General features: G+C 45.2%; 1 protein-coding gene and 1 long non-coding RNA gene across 4 annotated transcripts in view; one reads left to right on the top strand and one right to left on the bottom strand.

Moving 5' to 3' along the window:
- Nucleotides 1-14,649, top strand: part of LOC138268111 (uncharacterized) — a 221,970-nt gene that overhangs the window by 110,569 nt on the left and 96,752 nt on the right. The window lies entirely within an intron of this gene.
- The window catches only part of KARS1 (lysyl-tRNA synthetase 1), a 91,760-nt gene that overhangs the window by 5,473 nt on the left and 71,638 nt on the right, over nt 1-14,649 (bottom strand). For both annotated transcript variants that reach the window (XM_069217468.1, XM_069217467.1), the window contains one exon: nt 8,757-8,842. In XM_069217468.1, the coding sequence (XP_069073569.1) occupies nt 8,757-8,842 (86 nt within the window). The remainder of the gene's footprint in view (nt 1-8,756; nt 8,843-14,649) is intronic.

The following is a 14,649-nucleotide window of genomic DNA, read 5'->3' as shown; positions in this document are numbered from 1 at the left end:
GTTTGCCTTAATGAAATAACTCAAAAAGTATCCAAAGTGACAGACGGTGTGAAAAAATGTATGCGTGATCCCTGTGTATGTGGGTTGGTGTAAATATACAGAACGGCGGCGTTATTGTCATTGTTGGTCAAATGTTCTACATATTCTCTCAAAATATCTCGCAGTTAAAATCACTGAAAAGGACTCTATGATTGAATATTGGTAATATAAGATTTTTCTTTTTAATTTGCTAGACAAGGTATATCTGCTAGCTATAACGATTTACATACAATTGTGTACTCTACTTGCTGAATGATCTTCATTCACCTAAGGTGAAAGGTAGATTTTACGCTTTGGTGGTGGCGTACTGTAGGAAAATACCCTCTTTTTGGCGTGGTTATCTTCACTTTTTGCCTGCTGTCAGTATGCTTAGACTGTTTTCACTGGGATCTTGTTAACCAGGACCCCAGTGATTGTGCCCTCTCTCTCTAAATTTGGTTGCCTAGGATTTTGCACACCCCACAATTGGCATACTGGTGTCCCCATAAAAGTCCCTAGTATATGGTACTTGGGTACCCAGGGCATTGGGGCACAAGGGGTTTCCCATGGGCTGCAGCATATATTGTGCCACCCATGGACGCCCATGCAAAAGGTATCTGCAGGCTTGCCATTGCAGCCTGCGTGAAAAGGTACATGCACTCCTTCACCACAGGTCACTACCCCAGGTCACTGTAAGTCACCCCTATGGTAAGCCCTCTTAGCACAGAGGGTCGGGTGCAGGTCCCTGTGTCTGAAGGCACCCCTGCATGAGCAGAGGTGCCCCTACGAACTCCAGTTCCATTGCGCTGGACTTCGTAAGTGTGGGGAATCCATTTTACCAGTGTACTGGACACCTGTGTCCAGCTACATAATGGTAACTCAGAACCTGGCCATGTTTGGTATAAGGCAAAAACAACAAGTGATGGACGGAATGCTGAACATTGTCAGACACTCACCCCCAGTCACAGATCTGGGTTTAATCCATTGTTTTTTTGCTCACCAAGCCACCCCAGTTTGGACCCAGCCATATGCAAATCAGTCTTGACCCTGTTCCTCATGGGAACAGTCCAGCCCGAAGTGCCAAGCCAGGTCCTCATTGGACCGGAAACAAGCATCCTGGGACCGGTTTCGGGGTTTCACCCCTCATCAGCCAGACTAGCTTGAATCCAGTGGCATGGGAAGCACGGGACCCACGTCTGGGTATACCCTTCCCACTTAGGGCGACAAAGCAAAACCAACAAGTTTGGTATAAAACATGGCGGAATCATACCCCAATACTGTTGCCAGTATTGGATGTATGATTCCATGCACTCTGGGGGCTTCTTAGAGGGCCCCCAGTATTGCTCATACCAGTCTTGTGAGGTTTTCCAGGCAGCCTGCGCTGCTGCCACCCCTCAGACAGGTTTCTGCCCTCCTGCTGCTTGCAGCTCAGGCAGGGGAAGGCAGAACAGGGGATTTCCTGTGGGAGAAGGAGGGAACACCTTCTCTCTTGGAAATAGGTGTTACAAGGCTTGGGAGGGGTAGTCTCCCCAAGCCACCGGTTTGGTTTGAAGGTCAGATTTGGTGCCCTCCTTGCATAAACCGGTTTGCACCAGTCCAGGGACCCCTGGTCCCTGTTCTGGCGCGAAACTGGACAAAGGAAAGGGGAGTGACCACTCCCATATTTCTCACCACCCTATTATGGGTGGTGCCCAGAGCTCCTCCAGGTGGTCACTTGATTCGGCCATCTTGAAACTAAGATGTGCAGATGCCAATGGGAGCATCTGAGTGGCGAGGTCAGGGAGGGGACATCACAGACCCCTCCGGATAGGTGGTCACTTTACTAGGTGACCAAACACCCGCTTAGGGCTATTAAGGGACTCCCTGGAGGATGGGTCCCCAGATTCGATGTGCAAGATTCCACCAGGACTCCTCTGCATCGTTTACTCCATCTTCTGGCCACGAGACTCTGGCAACTGGACTCTTCAGGAACCGACAATCTGGAACTTCAGTGACAACTCCACTTTGCAACATTATTTCTCCAGCTCCTTCCAGTAACATTATCCTGGCTGTGCATCCTCTGAGGTCAGCGAGGCTTCAGTCTGCAGCAAGAAGGACTCTACCTTGGAGTAAACAAGTCACTTCCCTGCATCTGCTGGCACCAACTGCAACGACGACCGGCGGCATGGATTTCCCCCCCTCCCCACTGGAACTGCATGGATCCTGCATCACAGGTGGTCTGGAGTGGTCCCTTTGGTCCTCTCTGCCCGCTGTCTAACTTGGGAGACAGTAAGCCCTTGCCTGTCCTTGCAGGACAATGCACCACAACTCTTGCAGCTACCAAGGCTTGTTTGCTCCTGCTCCAAGGCATATTCGGGCTCCTTGTAGCCCCTGCGCCCAGCACTCAATCCTGCAAAGCACAGTCTACTCTCTGCTGCTCCGGCGACATGGGACTTCTCTTCACTTGTACTGACTGTGCCTCACTGCGACTTACTGTGCCTGTTGCCAGTGGGTTGCCTGTGCAGGCTGTGACTGCTTCTGTTGGCTCTCCCAACTGCTGATGGCCACCTCTGACTCCCATCCCTGGGTGAAGCCCCCTGGGCCTTGCTGGTCTTCAGCCTTGCAACTCTTCGTTTGCTCCTCTTGCATTTGCCAAGGCTTGTTGGTGGTTTCACGCACCACTAATTATCTGCGACCTGACAACAGATGTGGGGCACCATTTGCACCACTCCAAGGACTCCTCTTTATCTCCTGGGCTCTGCAGCTGGTCTTCTCTCCTCGTCGACCTGGTTCTGCATCCACAGAAAGGTGGGTAGTGGCTCCTGCCCCCACTGGACACACCATCTTGCACTGGATTCTGTCCCCTTCTTTTGCAGTTCCTCTTCTACTGGAATCCACCTTTGGTTTCTTCCTGTCTGGTCTTGTTCTCATACAATTCTTTTTCCAAGCCCTCCTGTTAGTCCTTGGGGGACTTATCTCTGCTCTCCTAGTCGCTGGGGGTCACTCTGGTACTCACCTCTTGGGGGCTCCTAGTTCCTCCAGCTCCCCTGTAACAACTCTACATCCTTGGGTGGGGGACTGTATCTCTCATTCTACTTCCTTAGTATACTGTAGGGCCCTCACTATTTTCACTAAGTTTTGCCAATGCTTGTTGTTTCTATGCTATTTCCTAATGTGTATATAATTAGTGTGTAATTACCTCCAGTTTGGGGGGGGGGGGGTGAACTGCCTAAAGGTATTCTAGATAAGTCTTGGCTGCTTATCCACAGCAACCTCCAGAGAGCCCTGGTTTCCTAGACACTGTCCACACCTCACTAGTAGGCCATACCTGTAGTAGGACATAACTGTTTCTTTGCCCTGTCAGGTGCTCACCACACACCAGGGCAGCTTCCTACATGTACAACTTGAGATTTTGAATCACATATCACAATGCTAACCAACCAAGCATTCTCTGAAACCTTCTATAAATCTGAACGTTTTTTACAGTAGTCAAGGCATAGCTTTGTGTTTATCAACATGTTCAAAAATTGGGGGGCAGGAAGGGTGTGTGAGGTGCTCATATAGTGAATAAAGGCACCTCGAGAGGCCAATTATAACTGAAACCAACTCAAAAGTATGAAAGTGTAGCCTAGTTTTAAATATTTTAGTATGTCATGTTTTCATTTAAACATACTATTAGAAGGAAGATCAGTGTACAGAGAATGAGCCTGGAAAAACAAAACAAGTTTACAGTTCTGTTTGTGTGACGGGTTGGGTGACTGCAAGGGAGAATGAGGAATAACTAGCAGGGAAGGGGTATGGCATTGGCATGGTGAGGTATTGGAATCAAACTTAGAGATTCCTTTGATAAAGCCTCAAATAATTTTGCACCTTCTTAGTTAATGGGACCCGGATAACGTTACCTCTAGGGGGTGCAACAATAACATCTGTTCTGGGATACAGATGAAATGCAGCAGGTTCATCCAGGAGAACATTGGGGACAAAGAATCTAGAAAGAGTAGAGCGAGGGACTGTATGCCATAAAGAAAGGAGTAGTTTCAATCGGGTGAGCAGAGTGCGCATTGGGATTATGAGCCAGGATTGAAAACCACAAGCACAGCGTTTACAGAGGGAAGGACTGAGTAAGATCTGTGTTATGATAGCAGGAGAGAAATGGTTGAGAGTGTTTCATGATAACGGGAATAATTTGAGACACAAAGCAGCTCACTTTCAGCTTCAGCACACTGGCGCTGTGATCGGGAAAATTATCGTTTTGAGGATCCATGGCAAGTGCCCAAATATATAGAGAAATAGCACAGATCTAGGCTAAAAACAGACTTTTATGGAGGGCTGTTAACAATCATAAATATAGCTTCTCTTCCAAGGGATCCTCATCAATGGTCAAACACTGAATATTCCCGCCCACGTGCTGGGACCCTGGAGCATATATAAACACACATGTACACGTATCAAATGCATATGCAAAAGTAATTCAAGTATAGAATTTTACTACGTATTATATATACATGTGTAACCAATAATGCAGTCTATGTTGACAAACAGGCTAAAAATGCTTTATTTTTTTGTGAAGTTTTTCTTTAATTAAACTTTTCAATTAGAGGTAAAGCCTTTCTTCAATCAAAGAAGAGAGCATAGAAAGTATAAACAATTCACTGTATAAAGAAAAAACTTCATTGAAAATAAAAGAGCATTATTAGCCAATAGGATGCATCCAAGTTAACATAACAGAACCAAGAAAACTGGCACTGTGCCATTAAGGCTCTGGGCACCTCTAGTATTTCACCATGCCTCAGAGGTGAGAGTGAGGTGACAGTTGGGTCACAGTTAGGTCAGTACTTTTTTACAGTGATAGGAAGAAATAGATTAGACTAATGAGTACTACCGTACTTCCAAAATTACGTCCGGGGAGGAGGGTGGGTTGTTTATGACTGAGGATACCCCTAAAAGAGAACTAGGATTTTCAGGTAAGTAACTTATTCTTCTCTTCCAGGGGATCCTCATCAATAGTCATAAACACTGATTAGATTAGCAAACATATTCCATACCCCTGCGGACGGAGAGGTAGAAGCACAAGCAGTCCATTTGTCTTTGTTAAATAAATTTCTCAATGAAGCCTGACCCACTTGAGTGTGTCTTAGCATCTGAATCTAGACAGTAATGCCTTGTAAAAGTATGTACCGATCTCCATGTTGCACCCGGAGATGGGTACATTCTTGAGAAGGGCCGTCATTGCCGCCTTGCCTCTTGCAGAATGAGCTTTAGGCCTGGCAGACAATTGTTTGTTAGCCAATTGGTATGCAATTAGAATACATGAGACTATCCACCAAGAAATAGTCTGTTTTGAGGCCGCCTTGCCTGTTCACATGTGGCCATAGTTTACGAATAATTGATCAGACCGTCTGATGTCCTTAGTGTTATTGAGATAAAATGTTATCACTCTCTTCAAGTCCAGGGAGTGCAAGGTTCTCTCTGCTGGTGTAGAAGGTTTGGGAAAGAATGTTGGAAGAGATATGATCTGATTAATATGGAAGTCAGAAACCACCTTAGGTAAGAACCTAGGATGGGTCCGTAAAACTACCCTGTTACAATGAAAAACTGTTGTATAGGGTTCTTTTGAACAAAGAGCCTAGATTTCACTGACCCTTCTAGCTGAAGTAATGGCAACAATAAAAGCCTTCTTCCATGTAAGGTGTTACAAAGAAGCTTTGTGTATGGGCTCAAAGGAAGCGCCCATAAGTTTAGACAAGACCACATTCAACTCCCACGGATGTGAAGGTGTACGAACTGGTGGAAACACTTTTTTCAAGCCCTCTAGAAAATCCTTAACCACTGGCATAGTAAAGAATGACTTCTGCGAGGGCGATTTACGATAAGCAGTAGTGGCAGACAAATGTACCTTAATCGAGGAAAACTGCAGTCCTGACTTTGCAAGGTGAAGGAGGTAGGGTAGAATAACCTCCTCTTGAGCCAGGATAGGATTAAGATCATTCTGGACGCACCACATGTAGAATCTCTTCCATTTGAATGCATAAGAGCGCTGTGTCAATGGTCTTTTGGACTCCTTTAGAATGTTCATGAATTCCTGTGAGAAGTCTAGATGGCCATACTGCAGGAATTCAGGAGCCATGCCGTCAAGCTCAGTGAGGGAAGGTTGGGATGCAGAACTTTCCCCTCTAATTTGTGGAGAAGATCTAGTCTGCACGGTAGCCTCTTGTGAGGCTTTTCCGACAACTGGAGGAGATCCGTGTACCACCATTGACTGGGCCATTCCAGGGGTATTAGTATCATCCTTGTTTTGGCCCAATAGAATTTGTTGGTCACTGGGAGAATTAGGGGAATGGGAGGAAAAGCATAGAGAAATGTCTGACCAATCCATCAACAGGGCATTCCCCCTCGTTCCTGGTCGGTAAAACCTGGATGCAAAGTCTCTGCATTTTTTGTTGTGTTTGTCGGCAAACAGGTCTAATTGAAGATGCCCCCATTGTAAAAAAATGTCTGTTATGACATCGTCGTGAAGCACCCAATTGTGTGAGTCTTAGAGATTTCGGCTGAGGGAATCTGCTTTTGTGTGCTGGTCTCCCGGAAGGTGAACCTCTGTGATTGACAGCCTCCTCACTAGTAGCCAATGCCAGATGGCTTGTGACTCTCGAGATACAGGGCCAAATCGAGTTCCCCCCGTTTGTTCAAATAGTACATTGTGGTCATGTTGTCTGTTTGGACTAAGATGGAGTTGCCCTGGATGGATGGGCAAAAAGACTTGAGAGCTAGATGAACCGCCCTCAGTTCCAGCAGATTGATGTGGTATTGCTGCTCTTTGTCCGACCACAGTCCTTGGGCTTGGAGAGAGCCCATGTGAGCTCCCCAACCCTGTAGCAATGCATCCGTTACAAGCGTCTCGGTAGCAGTGCTCTGATGAAAAGGGACCCCTACCAACAGATGTTGTCGGCGAGTCCACCACTGTAGTGAGATTTTTGCCACAGGTAAGAGAATTATTCTGTCTTCCCATTTGGCTGTAAGTTGGCATCACTGATCTACAGGTTCTCCTGAAGATTTCTCATATGTAACCTGGCATTCTGAACAATGAAAATGCAGGAGGCCATGGAACCCAGTAGTGAAGCTATTTGTCTGACTGTAGGTCGTATAGAGTGAAGGATGCTGTGACACTTCTGTGCTATTGGTAATAGTCTCTCCTCTGAAGGATACACTTTTTCTAGGTTTCTGTCCAGCGTCACTTCTAAGTAGTGGAGCCTCTGGGTTGGAGTTAGTATGGACTTTTTTAGACTGACCTGTAGACCTAGGGTTTGGAAGGTGTCCAAAGCGATTCTGAGGTGGTGCAAGTTTTGGACTGAAGTGCTGCCTTTCAGTAACCAATCATCAAGGTATGGATAAATAAAAAATCTTTTTCTTCCTCAGTTGTGCTGCTATTGTTGCTACACATTTGGAAAATCTTCGAGGGGCTGATTTTAGCCTGAAGGATAGTACCTTGAATTGGTAGTGGTGGAATGCAACTACGAAGCGAGGGAATTTGCTGTGTTTTGCTGTCAATGGGATGTGAAAATATGCATCCTGTTGATCTATGGAACACCTCCAGTCCCCTTGATGGAGCTGAGGAAAATTTTTATTAAGGGTCAGCATTCTGAATTTTTCTTTTAGAATGTACTTGTTTAGATGTCTTAGATCCAAAATAGGTCTGAAAACCCTGCTTGGACCTTTCTTTTGTACTAGGAAATAGTGGGAGAACACTCCTTGTCCCCTCTGCGAAGGTGGAACTTTTTTTCGATAGCTCTTTTTTGTAGTAGAACGAGAACCTCTTTCTGCAGGAGAGGCTGGTGATGACAATCTGTTTTTGTTGGTTGCACCGGAGGAGGAGGTGACTTGAAACGCAGAGAATACCCATTCTCGACAATATTCAGCACCCATTTGTCCTTTGTTATGGAGCGCCACTTGTTTACATAGTTCGCAATACTGCGCCCCCCCGAGTGGCTGACACTATCAGGGGAAGAGAGTCCTCATTGTTTACCAGATGTTTTAGATGGAGACTGATTTTGTCTGCTCGAGCCACGTTCCCTTGTTGTCTTTCAGGACTGGTAGAACAGTCGTCCTTTCCTTTGCTGTTGCCTTTGGGACCAATGAGGTGTTTGAACCCTCTGCTGGTATGGACGTCTATCATATGGCCTATACCTTCTACGCTATTCCTTGTGTTTCTCCAGCCCTATGGCTTTCAGTGTCCAATTCAGATTTCATTTTGGCCATTTTGTCATCTGTGTGGGTCCCAAATAAAGAATTTCCAGTGAATGGGAGGTTCAAGATGTGATGTTGAGCCTCTGGCTTTAGCCCTGTGAGACGAAGCCAAGATGACCTTCTTGCACAGACACCATGTGCATATCCATGAGCTACTAGGTCCGAACCATCAGGGATAGGAATATTCAGTGTTTATGACTTTGATAAGGATAATCCTGGAAGAGACCTAGGATTTACAGGTAAGTAACTTATCCTTCTTTTCAACCCTTTAACCTAGCTGCTGTGATTTGCTTTTACCAGCTACTAAGTGTAGGAAGGCAACACATGGGAGATTCTCTTTCACCCTCTTTGAACATCTAACACACACACACACACACACACACACACACACACACACACACACTCCGCCCATTCAACGTTAACAAAAATATATTGAGGTAAGCTTTAACTTTACTAGAAGACTTTCATTCAATTTCCACCATAAACCTCAACACATTTAAAGGTTAAAGTGGTCTTACCATTTAGCAAGAGGGCTCATGATCTGAGGATGATCACAGATGAAGGTGGGACTAATGCAGGTTACTTCCAGGAACTCACCAACCAGCTAAGAAACAAAATGCAGATATCAGATAATATGTCAACTCAAATAACACCCACAACCTATATTGGGAAAAGACTTACATTTAAAGGAAAACTTGACATTCCTACCATGCCAGAAGTGGTAATGAAGGTTTTAGGACAACTTTATTGTAGCTTCACATTGTCCTTAGCACCATCTACACGAACAGAAAAAGACTTTACAGTAAACTCTGCAACCTATTCCAAAAACCAGACTACAAAATCACTAACTACATGCGATACAGTGGTGACAGGATCCACAAAAAAAATAGTGTTTGTGTGGGCATGGTTGATTAGTGCTTTCAACACCTTAACTGATCTCCTCCCCAAAGTTCTTTATATTGTTGCCCTCTTCATTGAAGTTTGTGAATATAGTACAGGATTGCACTGCATGTGGGTGGGAAGAACATAGATTTCTAGGAAATCTTTCAACACCCCCATAGAACATATTAAACTCATTTCCTCACAGCTTCACTGTGGAAGCAAAGTGCAACTATCTTACACATGGCTAATCAGATCAAATATACCAGAAAGTGTTACTGAAGTAATGTGTTGTTCACATGGATACTTCACCATTAGGATTCCTCACCATTAGAATTGATACCAACGCAATACCTCCCAAGGTGGATGGTCTTGAGCATGCTCAGACCAAAGGTCCTGCAGGACCTAGCATGCAAAATGCTCTTCTAGTGAGATCTGCCCGCCAAGGCAATAGTGCTCTGGCGCCTGTGTAGGGAAAAACTGGTATCCTCAATCTCCGAAGAAGGCAGCAACCACCAACATAACCTTTGTGAAGACCCGGGGTGTGCACTGGTTAGGCTGAAGGGGAGCACAGCAAACTGAAAATGCATTCAGCCATCCTTGAAACTCGGGTAACATCTATGGGACTGCAGGACAGGGACATGAAAGTATGCGTCCTGCAGGTTCAAGGTTACAATCCAGTCGCCTGGACCAGGACAGAGAAAACCTGAGACAGTGTGAGCTTTTGAATTTATCCTTCCACTGGAAGGTCTCCAGTGAAAAATCAAATATGATTTAGGCCGCTATCCTGCTTCTGCACAAGGAAATACCGCAATATCAACCCATTCCTAATTTCCGAGCCTGGTACTCTTTTGACAGTAGAACTCAGACATCTTGCTGAATGATGGACAGGTACTTCTCTGAAAGCAGATGTTATACGGGAGGAAGTTGAAGAAAATCAGAAAGTAATGGCAGGGCATAGCCTTGTTGGACGATCTGGAGGGCCCACCTGTCCAATGTGATAGATTGCCACCATTGGAGAAAATGTTGGATTCTATCTCCCACACGGTAGGTGGCATTGCTAAGGGCAAACTAAAGCAGCTTGGAGGCTAATGCTGCAGGGGCAAAGTGACTGGGAAGATTGTGCCCATGGTGACTTGCACGCTGCCTGTCTGATCTGAGACCATGGAAGAACTGAGGGGGTCATTATTCCTTAGGTCGGTCCTGGCCGTGGCCATACGCTAAACCTCTGAAGTAGGTCGGAAGTGCCGAAACCTATAAGGCAACTGTCTGGCCCCAAGAATGCATTGTGGCACAACCTTCCTTAAAGTGTTCCAGGGCAGAATCAGCCTTTGCCTGCATATCTCCAGAGAAATCTGTGGAATGCATCCGCGCATGGTGACAGATCACCACACTAGTGCTGACTGCTCATCCCAAGTAACTGGTAGTATCCATACCCGTACAGATGACTGCACCCTGACCATCTTCAATGGTGTGAGCCAATGAGGCCCTAAACTCTTCAGGACTGTTGGCAAGATCTGCCATGTGCCAGAGGGCTAGGGTATAAAGGTCAAACACTGACTGACTGAAAGGCTAGATGTTCTTGAAAGAACATTTCCAGAACGTCTCAACCCTCTTCGACTATATGTCTGGGAGGAGTGAGAGGTGGGGAATAATGAAAATGTCACTTACCCAGTGTACATCTGTTCGTGGCATCTGTCGCAGTAGATTCGCATGTTCTGCAATAGCTCGCCATCTGGTGTTGGGCCGGAGTGTTACAAGTTGTTTTTCTTCGAAGAAGTCTTTCGAGTCACGGGACCGAGTGACTCCTCCTTTTGTTTCCATTGCGCATGGGCGTCGACTCCATCTTCGATTGTTTTTCCCCGCAGAGGGTGAGGTAGGAGTTGAATTGTAGTAATAGTGCCCATGCAATGGAGTGACTAAGTATACACCTATTTAAGGTTGAGATGATACATATATAAATAATTGAAGGTAACTTCCAAACTGCTACAGGCTCCCGGGGAGGCGGGTGGGCACATGCGAATCTACTGCGACTGATGCCACGAACAGATGTACACTGGGTAAGTGACATTTTCAGTTCGATGGCATCTGTCGCTGTAGATACGCATGTTCTGCATAGACTAGTAAGCAGTTATTTCCCCAAAAGCGGTGGATCAGCCTGTAGGAGTGGAAGTAGTCTGAAATAATGTCCTTAATACAGCTTGACCTACTGTGGCTTGTTGTGCGGATAACACGTCTACACAGTAGTGCTTGGTGAATGTGTGAGGCGTAGACCATGTGGCTGCCTTACATATTTCTTGCATTGGGATGTTTCCTAGAAAGGCCATGGTAGCACCTTTCTTTCTGGTTGAGTGTGCCCTTGGTGTAATGGGCAGCTGTCGTTTAGCTTTAAGGTAGCAGATTTGGATGCATTTAACTATCCATCTGGCTATACCTTGTTTTGAAATTGGGTTTCCTGCATGAGGTTTTTGAAATGCAATAAAGAGTTGTTTAGTCTTTCTGATGTTCTTTGTTCTGTCAATGTAATACATCAATGCTCTTTTGACATCTAATGTATGTAGTGCCCTTTCAGCTACGGTATCTGGCTGTGGAAAGAACACTGGAAGTTCCACTGTTTGATTTAGATGGAACGGTGAAATAACCTTTGGCAAAAATTTAGGATTGGTCCTTAGGACGACTTTATTTTTGTGTAGTTGTATAAAAGGTTCCTGTATAGTAAACGCCTGAATCTCGCTTACTCTTCTCAGGGAAGTAATGGCGATGAGAAATGCCACCTTCCAGGTTAGGAACTGTATGTCGCAGGAGTGCATGGGTTCAAAAGGTGGACCCATAAGTCTAGTTAGGACAACATTTAGGTTCCATGAAGGAACAGGTAGTGTTCTTGGTGGTATAATTCTCCTAAGGCCCTCCATGAATGCCTTAATGACTGGTATTTTATATAGGGAAGTTGAATAGGTAGTTTGCAGGTATGCAGATATTGCTGCAAGGTGAATCTTAATGGAAGAGAAAGCTAGGTTAGATTTTTGTAAGTGAAGCAAGTAACCCACTACATGTTCTGGAGTTGTGTGTAATGGTTGTATTTGATTAATATGGCAGTAGCAAACAAACCTCTTCCATTTACTTGCATAGCAGTGCCTGGTGGATGGCCTTCTTGCTTGTTTTATGACTTCCATACATTCTTGGGTAAGTTGTAAGTGCCCGAATTCTAGGATTTCAGGAGCCAGATTGCTAGATTCAGCGATGCTGGATCTGGGTGTCTGATCTTTTGGTTGTGCTGTGTGAACAGATCTGGCCTGTTGGGCAATTTGATGCAGGGTACCACTGATAGGTCTAGCAGCGTTGTGTACCAGGGTTGCCTTGCCCAAGTTGGTGCTATCAATATGAGTTTGAGTTTGCTTTGACTGAGTTTGTTTACCAGGTAAGGAAGGAGAGGGAGAGGAGGAAAAGCGTAAGCAAATATCCCTGACCAGTTCATCCATAGGGCATTGCCTTGGGATTGTTTGTGTGGGTATCTGGATGCGAAGTTTTGGCATTTTGCGTTCTCCCTTGTCGCAAACAAGTCTATCTGAGGTGTTCCCCAGAGTTTGAAATAAGTGTTCAGAATTTGGGGGTGAATTTCCCATTCGTGGACCTGTTGGTGATCTCGAGAGAGATTGTCTGCGAGTTGATTTTGTATCCCTGGTATAAACTGTGCAATTAGGCGAATTTGGTTGTGAATTGCCCAATGCCAAATTTTTTGTGCTAGCAGGCTGAACTGCGTGGAGTGCGTCCCTCCCTGCTTGTTTAGATAATACATTGTTGTCATGTTGTCTGTTTTGACGAGAATGTATTTGTGAACTATTATTGGTTGGAAAGCTTTTAGTGCTTGAAAAACTGCTAGAAGTTCTAGGTGATTGATATGCAGTTTTGTTTGATGTACGTTCCATTGTCCTTGTATGCTGTGTTGATCGAGGTGTGCTCCCCACCCTGTCATGGAAGCATCTGTTGTTATTACGTATTGTGGCACTGGGTCTTGGAAAGGCCGCCCCTTGTTTAAATTTATGTTGTTCCACCACAGAAGCGAGAGGTAAGTTTGGCGGTCTATTAACACCAGATCTAGAAGGTGACCCTGTGCTTGAGACCACTGTGATGCTAGGCATTGTTGTAAGGGCCTCATGTGCAGTCTTGCGTTTGGGACAATGGCTATGCATGATGACATCATGCCTAGGAGTTGTAATACCATCTTTGCCTGTATCTTTTGTGTTGGATACATGCGTTGTATGATGGTGTTGAAATTTTGAATTCTTTGTGGACTTGGAGTGGCTACTCCTTTTGATGTGTCTATTATGGCCCCCAGGTATTGTTGTACCTTGCGTGGCTGAATTTTGGATTTTGTGAAATTGACGGTGAACCCTAGTTTGAAGAGGGTTTGTATGATATGATTTGTGTGATTTGAGCACTCTATTAACGAATGGGCCTTGATTAGCCAGTCGTCTAGATATGGGAACACATGTATTTGCTGCCTTCTTATGTGTGCTGCGACTACTGCTAGACATTTGGTAAAGACTCTTGGTGCGGTTGTTAATCCGAAAGGCAGTACCTTGAATTGGTAATGTATTCCTTTGAATACAAACCTTAGGTATTTCCTGTGCGATGGGTGTATTGGTATATGGAAATAAGCATCCTTGAGGTCTAAAGTTGCCATGTAGTCGTGCAGTTTTAGCAATGGCAATACTTCTTGTAGTGTGACCATGTGGAAGTGGTCTGATTTGATGAAAGTGTTCACTACTCTGAGGTCTAGGATTGGTCTCAGCGTTTTGTCCTTCTTTGGTATCAGAAAGTACAGTGAGTAAACTCCTGTGTTTATTTGTGTGTTTGGCACTAATTCGATTGCATTCTTTTGCAATAGTGCCTGCACTTCTATCTCCAGGAGATTGGAATGGTGTGTTGTTAAATTTTGTGCTTTTGGTGGTATGTTTGGAGGGAATTGTAGAAATTCTATGCAATAACCATGTTGGATAATTGCTAGAACCCAAGTGTCTGTAGTGATTTCCTCCCATGCTTTGTAATAATGACCTATTCTTCCCCCCACTGGTGTTGTGTGGAGGGGGTGAGTGACATGTGAGTCATTGTTTAGTAGTAGGGGTTTTGGGGCTTTGAAATCTCCCTCTATTTCTAGGGAATTGCCCTCCTCTATATTGTCCCCGAAAACCTCCTCTATACTGTCCCTGGTAAGTGGACGGTGTTGCTTGTGAGGTGCTGGCTTGTGTGCTTTGACCCCGAAACCCCCCTCGAAAGGGCGTTTTACGGAATGTGCTGTAATTCCCTCTGCTCTGCGGGGAGTAGAGTGCGCCCATGGCTTTGGCAGTGTCCGTATCTTTTTTGAGTTTCTCAATCGCTGTGTCCACTTCTGGACCGAACAGTTCTTTTTCATTAAAAGGCATATTGAGAACTGCTTGTTGAATCTCTGGTTTAAATCCAGACGTTCGGAGCCATGCATGCCTTCTGATAGTTACAGATGTATTAATTGTCCGTGCAGCTGTATCTGCAGCG

The sequence above is a fragment of the Pleurodeles waltl genome, chromosome 12 (assembly GCF_031143425.1).
Source record: "Pleurodeles waltl isolate 20211129_DDA chromosome 12, aPleWal1.hap1.20221129, whole genome shotgun sequence".
Classification (NCBI taxonomy): domain Eukaryota; kingdom Metazoa; phylum Chordata; class Amphibia; order Caudata; family Salamandridae; genus Pleurodeles; species Pleurodeles waltl.
Note: the sequence above shows the minus strand (reverse complement) of the source record. Positions and strands in the feature narration are given on the sequence as shown.